General features: G+C 46.3%; 1 protein-coding gene across 1 annotated transcript in view; it reads left to right on the plus strand.

The window, feature by feature from the left end:
* LOC142586081 (uncharacterized) overlaps nt 1-12,740 on the plus strand; it is a 65,078-nt gene that overhangs the window by 13,672 nt on the left and 38,666 nt on the right. The window contains exons 5-6 of the mRNA XM_075697341.1: nt 2,288-2,479; nt 2,919-3,158. Coding sequence (XP_075553456.1) covers nt 2,288-2,479; nt 2,919-3,158 — 432 coding nt within the window. The remainder of the gene's footprint in view (nt 1-2,287; nt 2,480-2,918; nt 3,159-12,740) is intronic.

Raw genomic sequence — 12,740 nt, forward strand, 5'->3', positions numbered from 1 at the left:
GGTTATATGCGCTGGGAGTTTTATAAAAATGCACAGAAAGACACAACGGCTGAGCGGGGCGAGTGCGATTTCTATTGTTTGTTTGTCACTCACTTGGGGCGCTTACCTCCTACGTGGTATTCGGCCAAGAAGCCGGCGGTTAAAGGTTAAAAGTTACAGGGGAATGGAAGGAGAAAAGCTTGTACGTGAAATTAAATTCGGATGAAGTATATCGTTCACGCTATTTAAAGAAATACATTTGCGTGGCAGTTATAGAAATAATTTTTTAAGGTTCTATATAAACAGCAAATTTTGTATTCTTTTTTTGGATGCTATTCGAATAATTTCGACGATAAAATCAGAGGATTAATGATCTATCCAATTATAGATTTCGAGAATTAACATGGTAGCCGTCTTGTGTCACAAAGATTGTCACAAATGGCCCCGCAGATGTTTCCGTGGCCCAATGAAGAAGCCCCGAAGGAGAGGATATCTTGAGTAGTTAGAACAATACCCAATCTTTGGAATGAAAATTCTAATTTCTTCATCTGATTTCTAAATTGGCGGCATACTATTAGAAAGTGATCAATAGGATAGGATAGGAATAACTTTAATAAAGTGCCGGCAAACGACGATTTAACGAGTCGTGACGCTGGCCAAGTGTCGACCTGGGGTTATACCCTACTCTGCACTAGCCTAGTTGGGCCCGTTTGTAGTGGGCCATGAGGCTTGTGCTTTTCGAGCGCACCCCGGGCCTGCTGGACGGCCCATAGTTGAGTCCTTGTCTGCAGACTGCAGTGCACTTTGAAGTTCTGGCGGGTAAGTCCTGGAGGTAGCTGCCGTCGGAAACCTGGTACAGTCCCACATGATGTGCCATTGGTTCGCCGTACCCGCTGAACAAACACCGCACAGCCCACTCTTATAGAGCTCTGAGTGAAGCACGTGCAGCATTGCGGGGGCGAGGAGTGACGCGGTCTGTATTTGTCTTAGGGTTACGCCCTCCTCCCGACTGAGTGCCGGGCGGGGAGGCGGTATTGTCCGTCGAGCTAAGCGGTAACACTTGGTTACTTCGGCATAACTAGTCAATCTGTCCTTAATGTTTACGTATTCCTGGCAGGTTGGACCCAGAGGTAGTGGTGCCTGACCAGACCTGTATAGGTAAAAATATAATGGTAGGATGCGGGACAGTAATTTGGTTACGGAGATTTCAAGTTTATGCGTACGACACAATTTATTTTCCCATGAAAAGGCCAAATGGTTAAATTCTGACATTTGGATTTTTTATTTTATAGAATCTTGAAAAAGATAAAACTTTCTAAGCATAATAGCAGTGACATAAACCGAAGTAGGCATAACGGACATAGTTGGCCCATCAAGAGAGATCCGAGCAAGTGTTTGCCATTTCATTTAGGAATATACCATGATGGCCTGGAATCTTACCAACCGCACTAAGCTGAAGTTTCAGAGATTAGAGATTTAAATGCATTGGCTTCAGTAGTGCCTGAAGACGAGGTGAGTGATGTGCACACTGACAGTGAATTAGTCACTATAACCGCTGTTAAATAATTTGAAAGAAATTTTCGAAAAGCTAGGATAACGGCTGATAGTTCAGCCAGAAATATGGGCGCGAAATCCGGAAGGCATAATGCATATTACCGTGATAGTGGCTTGGAAAAAATGCCGCCACCCATTCTCGCCTCACTCACTGACGCATCGGTCGCAATCCCATGATCCATTCCCAATTGCGTTAAATTATTGTGTATGATGCCAATTAAACATGCACTGGGTAGGAGTTTGGCATTCGATGAATATATATAATCAAATTCAATCTTTTGTAGCGAAGAAGACAGGCGTGTGCTTCAGGCGCATAGCCAGCGCCTCCGTCGAGAACAGAGCTCACGCGCTCTGTGCGCGGTGCTTTATCAACAGACCTGCCTGTGTATGGTGCAACGTTCTGGCTTGTTACTTAAGCCATCTTACATATTTGGAGAAGGTTTCAAAGTTTTCTTCAACCTTGGAACTCCGCTGTCGTACGTTGCCCCCCATCATGCCCGAAGACGCAAGCCAAACACCACCACCGGCCTCGGTCACCTTTCTCTGTTCCGGCTCGCTGCGTCAACGGGATCTCGCCATTTTCAGCGGCTCCGACGAAAACGACGTCGAAGGCTGGCTCTCATCCTATGAGCGCGTGTCTGTGCAAAACAAATAGGACGATGCTCACCAAGTTGAACAAATACAGTCTTCTGTCTCATGGGCGTTGCGAACGTGTGGTTCCACAACCACGAATCCGACCATCGCACCCGGTCAGACTTCGAGAGGAGCTTCAGGCAACTTATCGGTCAGCCCGCGGTGCGAAAGCTTCGTGCCGAAGAGAACTTGCGCAACCGTTCCCAGCAGCCCGGTGAGAAGCTCATCAACTACATAGAAGACGTCCTCAACCTTTGCAAGCGTGTCAACGCATCATTGACCAAATCCGAAAAGATCCGTCATATTTTGAAGGGTATTGAAGATGATGCATTTCAAATGCTTCTATCGAAAAACCCGCAGAACGTCATCGAAGTCGCTGGTGATTGACAGAGTTACAATGAACTCCGCAGACGTCTCCTGACCCGGCGTTATTCCACGCAGGATGTTTCTTTTTCGAGCTTAACTAAAGTTCCCGACCATGGCCCACTGCTCTGTGAGATCAAAGAGTTCATCCGTGCTGAAGTCTCTCGGCAGCTGTCTCTACTCACTGCCGTTCCAGGCTCTTCGTTTTTGACTCCAAACCTACGACAAATGATACAGGAGCAAGTATCTAAGGCTATTCCGTCCCTGCGTGCACCAACGCTGGCGCCGGCACCTATGACATACGCTGAAGTTGTGCCGCGGACCATACCACCGACGTTCTCGCCACCACAGCCCGCTCTAATATCATGTCCGCCTGCGTTTCCCACCAGGATACCAGCCAACACTGGACCATGGTGCACGCCCGACAACCACCCAATATGCTTCTATTGTGGCAACCCTGGTCATGTGGGACGCTTCTGTCGCCATCGCCCATGGCTTCCTCGAGCTGAACAACCTGCGCCATCATAGGCCTCTCAAGTTCCCGTCATCTCGTCGCCTCGTGAATCACGTCCGACCTCTGCGCACCGCCAGCGCTGCCAACGGGCGCCGCTCGCCATCTCCCCGAAACCGTTCGCTCTCGCCAATGCGTCGTCGTCCGACTCCTACCGAGCAGGAAAATTAGTTCCTACAGTTCCCGAGGCAAGAACTGCATCTGTGTCGAACAGCGCAAGGCCTCGCTATTCTTCGACGAACGTTATTGAAGTATCTGTAGATAGAATTGTTGCAATTGCGCTAGTGGGCAGAGGAGCCGCCGTTTCTGTAATTACCAAAAAATTTCGTCGCTTGCTCTGAAAAGTAATGACACCCTTGTCTGCTCTGTCGATCCGTACCGCAAGCGTACAGTACATTACCCCTGCTGTTGCATGCACTATGCGCATCGCCATTCAAGGACTCAGGTACACAGTCGAATTTGTGTTTCTGTCTTCCTGCTTATACGACACCAGCTTCGGGGGGGGGGGGCGAGGTACTTCCTTTCCAATCACAAGGCCGTCATTGACTTTTCTCGTGCCGAAGTCGAATTTTGGCCGCTTCCTGACGCCCAACTTGACGATCCTGATTATTCCGGCGCCAAGCTGCTCGCTGCTGACGGCACTACGATACCACTGCACTTATCTGTGATTGCAACTGCCTGCTCCAACAATGTTAAAGATACCACTGCTCGTTTTACACTGTCGCATATTTTTGTTCATCGATGGTGTTATCTTGCCTTCGCTGTCCTAACTGTCAATGGGGTGCTTCACTGATATGTCTATCTCCAAAGATTAACCCTTGGCCTTCACTCTGCATCATGGTGGGTTACGTGAACGTCTTGAACGCATCGAATCTAGGACCATCTTCGATGCCCCTCTTGGTCGCACCTGCTCCGAGATCAGTACATTGCCTTGTTGCCCTCGTTGCCCCTTGCCTCCACCGGAAATCTTCGACAGTTCTATGGATACCAACCTGAGCCCCGCACAACGTTTCCAACTTCTCAACCTGCTTCGAAATTACTACTCTGCATTCGAGTGTCAACAAGCGACTTTCGACTTCACATCGACCGTGTATCACGAGGTCGATAGGGCCGTCCACGCTCCGCTGTGCCAGCGACCTTATCGCGTGTCACCCACAGAGTGACGCGGTATTAAAGTCCAAATCAGTGATATGCTTCAGCGCGAACTTGTTCAACCTTCTAACAGTCCCTGGGCGTCCCATATAGCCCTTGTGAAGAAAAAGGATGGGTGCATCCTGTTTTACGTGGAACCGCCCTCTTAACGAGATAACGAACAGAGATGTATATCCTTTGCCACGTATTGACGCCGTCCTCGATTCTTTGCAAGGCGCGGAGTACTTTTCTTCACTCGACTTACTGTCCTGCTACTGCGGACAGTAGAACGGCACCAGCAGATTCCCCGAAAAACAGCTTTTGTAATACCAGACGACCTGTATAAATTTAACGTTATGCCATTTAGTCTTTGCGATGCTTCTGCTACTTTTTAAAGGACGATGGATTCGTCCTTTACGATGGACGATGATGGACGATTTACGATACGATACGACTTTACGATACGACGATGGACGATTTCAGCCTCCGTGGTCTGAAATGGAAAGACTTGCTTATGTTACCTTCATGACATGGTAGTCCTTCCTCCTGACTTCGCTTCTCATCTGTGACATGTCGAGCAGCTGTTTCAGTGTTTAACTTACGCAGGCCTCCAACTCAATATGAAGAAATGTCACTTTGGAGCCAAGCAACTGATGATAATCCGACACGTGGTATCGAAAGAAGGCATTTTACCCTATGCTTCTAAACTTCGCGCTGTCACCGGTTGCCCGAAATTAACGACCCTGAAGTAACTTTGAAGTTTCATCGCACTCTGCTCATACTTTCGTCGTTCTACTAGGAATTTTTTGTATAATTGCTGCGTATATAACTCCTGTATATAACTCCTGCGAGGTGACGCCGTCATTTCTGCCTGGTCCCCAGCTTCTGACCACGCGTTTCGAACATTGCGCCGTCTGCTCACATCGCCTTGCGTACTGCGCCATTTCGGCCCCATGGCTCCCACAAAAGTTCACACGAACGCCAGCGGTGTAGGACATGGTGCTGTCCTAGCTACGCACGAAGCTGGACACGGTGAATACGTGGTAGCCTGCGCCGGAAGGTCACTAACCAAGTCCGAATCTAATTACTCCGTAACTGAAAATTAGAGCTTAGCTATCGTTTCGGCTCTTCAAAATGTTCGACCATACCTGCACGGCCATCCCTTCGATGTCATTACCGACCATCACTCCCTATGTTGGCTGTCGGCATTGAAAGACCCATCAGGCCGCATCGCCCGCTGGGCCCTCCTGTTACAAGACTTCGACAGGCGCGTTGTCTGTCGCTGTGCCCACCAACACATCGACGCCGACGCTTTCTCTCGCTCCCCCACGTCAAGTGGCACGACTTCCCTTGCTGCCATCGACTACGCGTTTTCGTCACCAGCGCTGAAAAAAGTATACAGTTTGTTCGAAAGGTGTTGTGTATAAGATACCTCTGAAATGCGGTCAGTCTAATGTAGGGCAGACGGGTAGATGTCTTAACGTTAGGTTACAAGAACACAGCAATAAAGTGCGTAAAGGGCGGGAAGGGTTTCTAGGTGTTCATTGCGCACGATGCGGCTGTATCCCGCTTTTTGAAGAAACCACTATCTTACCTAGGCATTCTAATGAATGCACCAGGCTTATCATTGAAGTAGCGGCGATTGCCGATGGTGACTCAGTTAGCAGGCCATCAGTTGCATTAACAGAAAAAGAACTGGTTTTTCTGAGGTCGCACATGCGCTCTCGTTCATCTTAAGTCATGAATTTTGAATGCATACTCATGTCGGCCTGATGCTTTGTAGGGGGCGCTTTTGTCTTGGTGTCGCAGTAACTATATGTTTCTTTCTGAAAAAAGTTGGAAGTCAGCGCTTGTCTCCGTCGTCCTTTTTTACTCCCTCGTCTATGTATGCGTTGTAAGTGACGATTGATGCCATGGAATACCAACTAGCCCGTACCCAAACCTTGCTTCAGTATATTACTGTTTAGTTGATCAAGCTCAGCGTGTGCAAACAAAACCCGAGGTCTATATGAGCGAGACCAATGCTCATCGAAATATTCCCTCGTTTCACTAATAAATACAAATTGTGATTGTCTCAAAGAAGATTCATAACTATTTAACTACGTTTTTACTGTTAGATGCGGAATCGACAGGAAAGTGTAAGAAGTCGTGCTTCTTGATATAAAATGCTGTTATCTACCAATTTTGGTAAAACAAGAGAATTCCGGAGAGTCTTCCGCTCTAGAAGAACCAGGGGGTTACTTTTGTATGCTGGCCCACAAGAGAAAGCACGAACCCAATGCCAGTATCAGTCGAACGTAGATGCGATAAATCGCTAGTAGAGTATCCCTGCATTGCCCAGCGCGACGTCAGCGAAGTCTGCTTATCATGCCAGCAGTGCGTGCTGCCCTAGATTTAACAGGATCCATGTGATTTCGCCAGCTCAGTTTTGCGTCGTATATTACACCTAGATATTTGATGAAGTCAACTTGCGGAATTATTTACTGGCGGTATTGGGGGGAGATATTACGTGGTACATTCAATGGAAATAAAATCAACGAACTTTTGTTGACTTTAGGCAACATTCGATTATCTGCAAACCAAGCTTCAAGCGTTCCTAAGTATGATCGCAGTGTTATTTGTAGTGAGTGAATATCACTCGCAGATGCAAAGAATGCTAAGTCGTCTGCATAGACACACACTTGTACGGTATCTCACAATGGGATTGGGCCTAATAAATTGGTAAACAATATAGGAGAAAGGTCTAATCCCTGAAAAACGCCTCCTGATTGTATCTTTTCGTCAACAAGTCACGTCGGGAACAATAAAATTTTCTATCATATGAAAATTCGTACATCTAATTTAAAATGTACCGAGGAACCCTCATGTTACTTAAAGCGTTAAGTATTATTACAGGCTCCACTCTGTCGTATGCTTTAGCTTAATCAAGGGTCACTAAGCTGCATATCGCCGCCTGTTTCGAGCAAGCTTAATGCGGCCCTCCTATTGACATGTGCGTACTATAGTGAATATCCTGGTCTAAATCCAATCGAACGTGGGCTTTATAGTGTATTATCATTTAAACATGTCTTGATACGAATGTGCAATACCCATTTCTGTTAATTTTATAACACCCGAAGTTAGTGCGGTTGGCCTCATGTTATATATACATATATATATATATATATATATATATATATATATATATATATATATATATATATATATATATACATTCCCGCTCCTTCCTTTTGAACCAGGAGGATTACTTTTGCGAGTTTTTAGTCAGTAGGCAGCCATGTGTTCATGAGGGAGTAATTAACTTTGTTGTAGAGGTCCTGCGGGCAGAGGTCAAACAATATATTTAATATGCCAGCTGTAATGCCATCTGGACGCGGAGCTGTGCCAGGAAGCAGTTGAATAACGTGATGACGCTCTTCCATTGTTACTTCGAAGAAATCATCCCCTGCCAGGGCCCCTACGAAGTTAACCAGTAGCTGAGTTGTAAAGCACTGTTCTAAACCTTTAGCAATTTTATCTAGTGATTCTAACAATTCTTTGGTGACAGAACAATTGAGTCAATATTCATGACCATTGAATGGCCTTGCGAGAGCAGAGACACCTAGGCAGTGTTTTTAATTACCACTTTTTGATAAAAAATTTGACCGTTTTGATCACATTTATCCTTCGCTAACGAAATTGTTCTTTTAAACATAGCAGCAGCATACTTATAATTACTCCAATTAGTACGGCACTGATTGAACATAAGTTTCTTCCGTGCAGCTTTTCAGCGTCTATATTGTCGAACGCAATCACTATTCCACCTTAGGCAATCAGTGCTTCCCTTTTTTTGGTGAGACTACAAATTCTGATTTTTAATAGTACCTTTCAATATCGCAGAAAGGCTTTTCGCTTTAATATATCTTTCCATACTTGTCATAGAATACAAAGTACTCTAATTTGTTTTTCAATTTTGAATTGTCCATGAAAGTCTGCGCATGCTTATTTAAAGAAATCAGAGGGTTGTTAATAGCAATGACAGTTCAGCGGTGGCCACTACTAGTGGTGGTATCGACCAGAGCCCAAGAAAAGATCGAAACGCCTGAGGTAGCAAATGTGAAATCTAGGACAAATCGCGACTGAGAACGCACGAAAGTGGTAACTTTTGTATCCAAACATATGGAACTGTGGACATTAGTCCAGTCCCATAAGCGTTTTCGAGATGAGTTACTGCGGGATCCACATGTTACATGATCTGAGCAAGTCTCCCGGAAGCTCTTTTTGCAATAGCCAACGTGAGCGTACGTCTTGCACCCCAGCGGGAAAGTAGGAGTTAATTATTGTGAGCGGGGCGCAACCCAGAATAGTTATTTGTAACATTATTATTTCACAATCGGATGATAAATGATGTGAAATTTTGGCTTTATGACAGAATATACACGAAATAAAGAAAGCTGATCAACCACCTCTGAAAGATATATCCAATCAAAACACTTGTAGTCGTTTAAGTGAATGTCTTGGTCAGCGGACATAAGAGTTTCTTGTAATAGTATGTCTGGAGATTGTTCGAATAATAAATATAATAAATCTGTAGCTGCAGAAAGTATTGATAGCCAGTTCCACTGGGGTATTCTCAGGCACCCTATGTTGACAGTGGACAAGCAGCGTCAACTGCATTCCTCCAGAATACTGTTTTCTTTAGAAATCGCAAGTGATTCTTTCACACACTTTTTTGTTTAAGAGTCAGAACAATCAGGCAGTTTGTTGTTAGGCGATCTTGTTGTGCGTTTAAGAACTATAGAGTCCATATCCACATCTTCATTGCCTAGAGACTCATTCCGAATGGCATTCACGATCAACCTGTTTTGAAGTCGAAAGTCTTGCTAAATTCATACTGTTAGAGGGAAAATCAGTCTGACACTCAGGTGACGTTTTAAATAAGGCGGTCGAATTTGTACGCTGTTTGTTATTGTCTCAGACATACCAGAAAATTGCGTGGATATATCTGTAGCCAAAGAGTCAGATAGGTTCAGTAGAATTTTTTCTAATGCTTTTTCCATCGCTTTTTCTATCACGGTTTCACTTTTCTGGGAAATTGACAAGTCCATGCCAAGTGACTGACGGGCTGTTACACCAGCATTACCCTGGGTCCTGCTCTGAACTTCTGCTCTGGGCTTCTCGACGAGAGCACCGCCTCCTCTCAATTATTTCGATTACTTGGATTGCTTTCGACCTTGTAGGGCAGTTGGAGTTGTCGGCAGCATGATTTGCAATGCACAACCAGCATGACTGAGCCTGAGACGTGCGATCGTTGGCAAGATAGCCTTAACCGCATAAATGGAAATGAGTACTTGATCGAGAACCATTAGCAATGTGTCCGTACCACCAGCACTTGAGGAATCTTAGTGGTTGTGGAGCTAAGGATTCTACTCTGTAGAATAATCGCCACGCCTTTATCGCTGATGGGCGAACCGTTCCTTGAAACGTTGCTATTGTTGTTAGTGCAGAGACCCTCTTCTTATCTACAAGCCTGGTACAGTGGTACGCGGAAACTACACCTGCTGCAGAATATATCTCTAGGGTTTCTGATGCACATCAGCTTATGTCCACACTGCGGACTAGGACTTTTCAGCAAGGTAGGTGAGGGGGTATGGAGGAGCTCACCGGCTGCGTGGCAAAGTTAGTGCATTTCAACAGATCCTGCATAAAGGCCAGGTCTGGTGAACAACAGAGGATTTCTTGTTCGTTGTTTAAATAACAACAGGTTGAACAACGCCCAAACTGACCTCGAGTATGTGCCTCGGTCATGTAGAGGAAGTGCGACGAGATTGCGCGATGCTCTGATTGAATAGCATTGGGGTTCTTCATACGAATAGCTCCTCCATTCGTAGGTACCAAAGCCGCAGGAGCGCTACTGTTTCCACTGCGAAGGAACAATTCCACTGGTAGATCCTGCGGCGGAATGGAAGCAGGCCAGAGGGCAGCCCTCTGGGCCAAATCAATAACCATCACCTTTAACAAAATGAATCAGAAAGAAACAATAGTTATGAAAAGAAAAGTAACCACCGGCTACTTGTCAGCGTGATCTGAAGTGAAGGCGCTGAAACGACAGTGGACGAAGAAGGAACACACACACACACACACACACACACACACACACACACACACACACACACACACACACACACACACACACACACACACACACACACACACACACACACACACACACACACACACACACACACACACACACACACACACACACACACACACACAAAGCGCCACTTCCAACAATGTTTAATCAGGAAAAACGCCACTGATTTGCACGAGGAGCGCTATCAGTTTCTTAGTGCGCATTCGCATTCAGGTAAAGCACTTCCTTGCGTGATAGTGATCTGGATGCAACACTTACGCAGTTATCACCTGCTTCAATGATCCTTTTGGCCTCAATTATTAATCGAACCCATTTGTCTTGGCTTCTGGAAATCACAGCACAGGCGTGGAAGTCTGGCTTACATTTGCAATTTCTGCAATGAATTGCCAGGGGGCCATCCCTCCAATTGTTGACTTTGTTATTGTGTTGACCCAGCCTGTCATTCAGGCACTGCTCTGTTTGGCCCACGTACTTTCTACCACAATCTAAAAGAACCTCATAAACAACTCCTGCCTGACAATTTACGCATTTGTTATCGTGTTTTGTGACACAGGCCGGTGCCTTGTGGGAAAAAGGGTTGGCCATTCTACAGAGGTTAGAGAGCTTGCACGGGGCAGAAAAGACGACATTTACGTTAGCTGGCTTTGCAATCTTATTCAAATTATGCGACATGCGGTGTATGTAGGGTACGACAGCTACCTTTTCTTTTTCGCGGAGTGACCCCTGGTCCGGTTGGCGTGTTCACGAGTTCTTCAGGATTGTTTCCGCTACGGACACTAAAACAGGATGCGGGCAGCCTGCCTCTTCCAGTCGGTCAATCTGCTTAAGAAAACTCGCCGCAGCTCGATGTGCACAAGACCACTTAAAAACATTCAGCAGGCACATGCGAGCAATGCTGCGTTTAACTAGGTTAGAGGGAGAGGAACTAAAAGGTAGCAGAGGTTTACTAGCCCGAAGTTCATACTGCCAACAGACATGTTTACTTGCAAAAACAATCTAAGATCTAAAAACCTGATGGAGGAATCTACTGAAAGTTGGTGGGTCACTTCGATAGGAGATAAAATCTGCCTGAAGGTTGTCAATGCTTGACTAACGACCTAGTGGGCGTCACTGTAACCTTTATTTACCAAAATTAGGAAGTCGCCAACGAATCTAAAGCTTTGAATACGCCACTAACCTGGAGACTGCTAGGAATGGTTCTGCCAGCACGAGCTAAAATAGGTCACTCAGGATCGGAGCTAAACACGACTATATGCAGACGCCGCTCCTTTGCCGGTACAAACGGCTGTCCCGTTCAATATAGGTGGAAGCCAGGTAAAGTTAAAGCATAGCCACGAATTTTCTTCCGGAATGCCAGCTTCGTTCTGAAAAGCCAGGGACTTGAAACTGTCAATGCCTTCTGGACGCACTGAAGCAATTCTGCTTTGGCATGCTATAAAATAGATATTTTAGATCTACAGAAAAGGCCTCTAATTCTGCCTTCTGGCTGCCTTGAAAAATATTCAACTACTACTACATGATCATGCTTAACCAACACGCCCAACTATCCATCCTAACTTGTCAGCAAATCCGGATGAGGTCCGGACCAGGCATGGTACACGGCCATCGCAGACAACGAATGTTCTTGAGCCCCGTAGAACGGCACCGACACCGACATAAGCTTCCGACACCGACAAAAAAAAAAGCGCGAGCACCAGGAACACCAACCGCCTTCTTCGTTTCTAGTTGGGGCCCACATTTTCAAGCGAAAGCTTTACATGCCACGAACTTGCGATTTCGCCGTGGCGGTGCTCCGAGGAGGCACATTACCTCACTACGCGTACCTCGTCGCGGATATTTCTCTCTCTCTTTCGCTGCCTAGTCACTACTACGCATGCGCCACTAGTAGTAGCACCGAGTCACAGGGCTTCCGCCTCTGCGCAGCGCTGCGCCATCCGCTGCCGCCGTTTGGTATGACGTCACACGGCTTTCCTCGTCGTTGCGCTCGCCTCCGCTAGCTTCGCCAGCTGCGTCGCATGCCTGATAACATGCCGGAGGATTGAAAAGAAGAGCTCGCCTGCGTCGCAACCACAGTTGAGGCGGCAGTGTGGACGGCGACAATTCTGATAAGCAGTAGAAGGCCTGGAATCGATATCAGTACGAGATGAAGAGGAAACGAATCGCCCAGGAAACAGACGAACAGCGCGCCGAACGACTGGGTAGACGCCGCAACACAGCTAGAGAACCAGACTAACCTGGACTTTCAATCAAGATTAACCAAGGCTAACCATGCCATGCCTTAGCTTTCGCTACGTACATCCTGGCATAGCCGAGCTAAGCCACTGCCAATTTTTTCACTACTAAGGTAACAAGATTATGCGGAGGGAGAACGCGGACATTTTCGTGCATTGATTTTCCTTTTTTCCGTCAAGCCACATATCCTGCAGGCGACTG

Source organism: Dermacentor variabilis, chromosome 6, assembly GCF_050947875.1.
Source record: "Dermacentor variabilis isolate Ectoservices chromosome 6, ASM5094787v1, whole genome shotgun sequence".
Lineage (NCBI taxonomy): Eukaryota > Metazoa > Arthropoda > Arachnida > Ixodida > Ixodidae > Dermacentor > Dermacentor variabilis.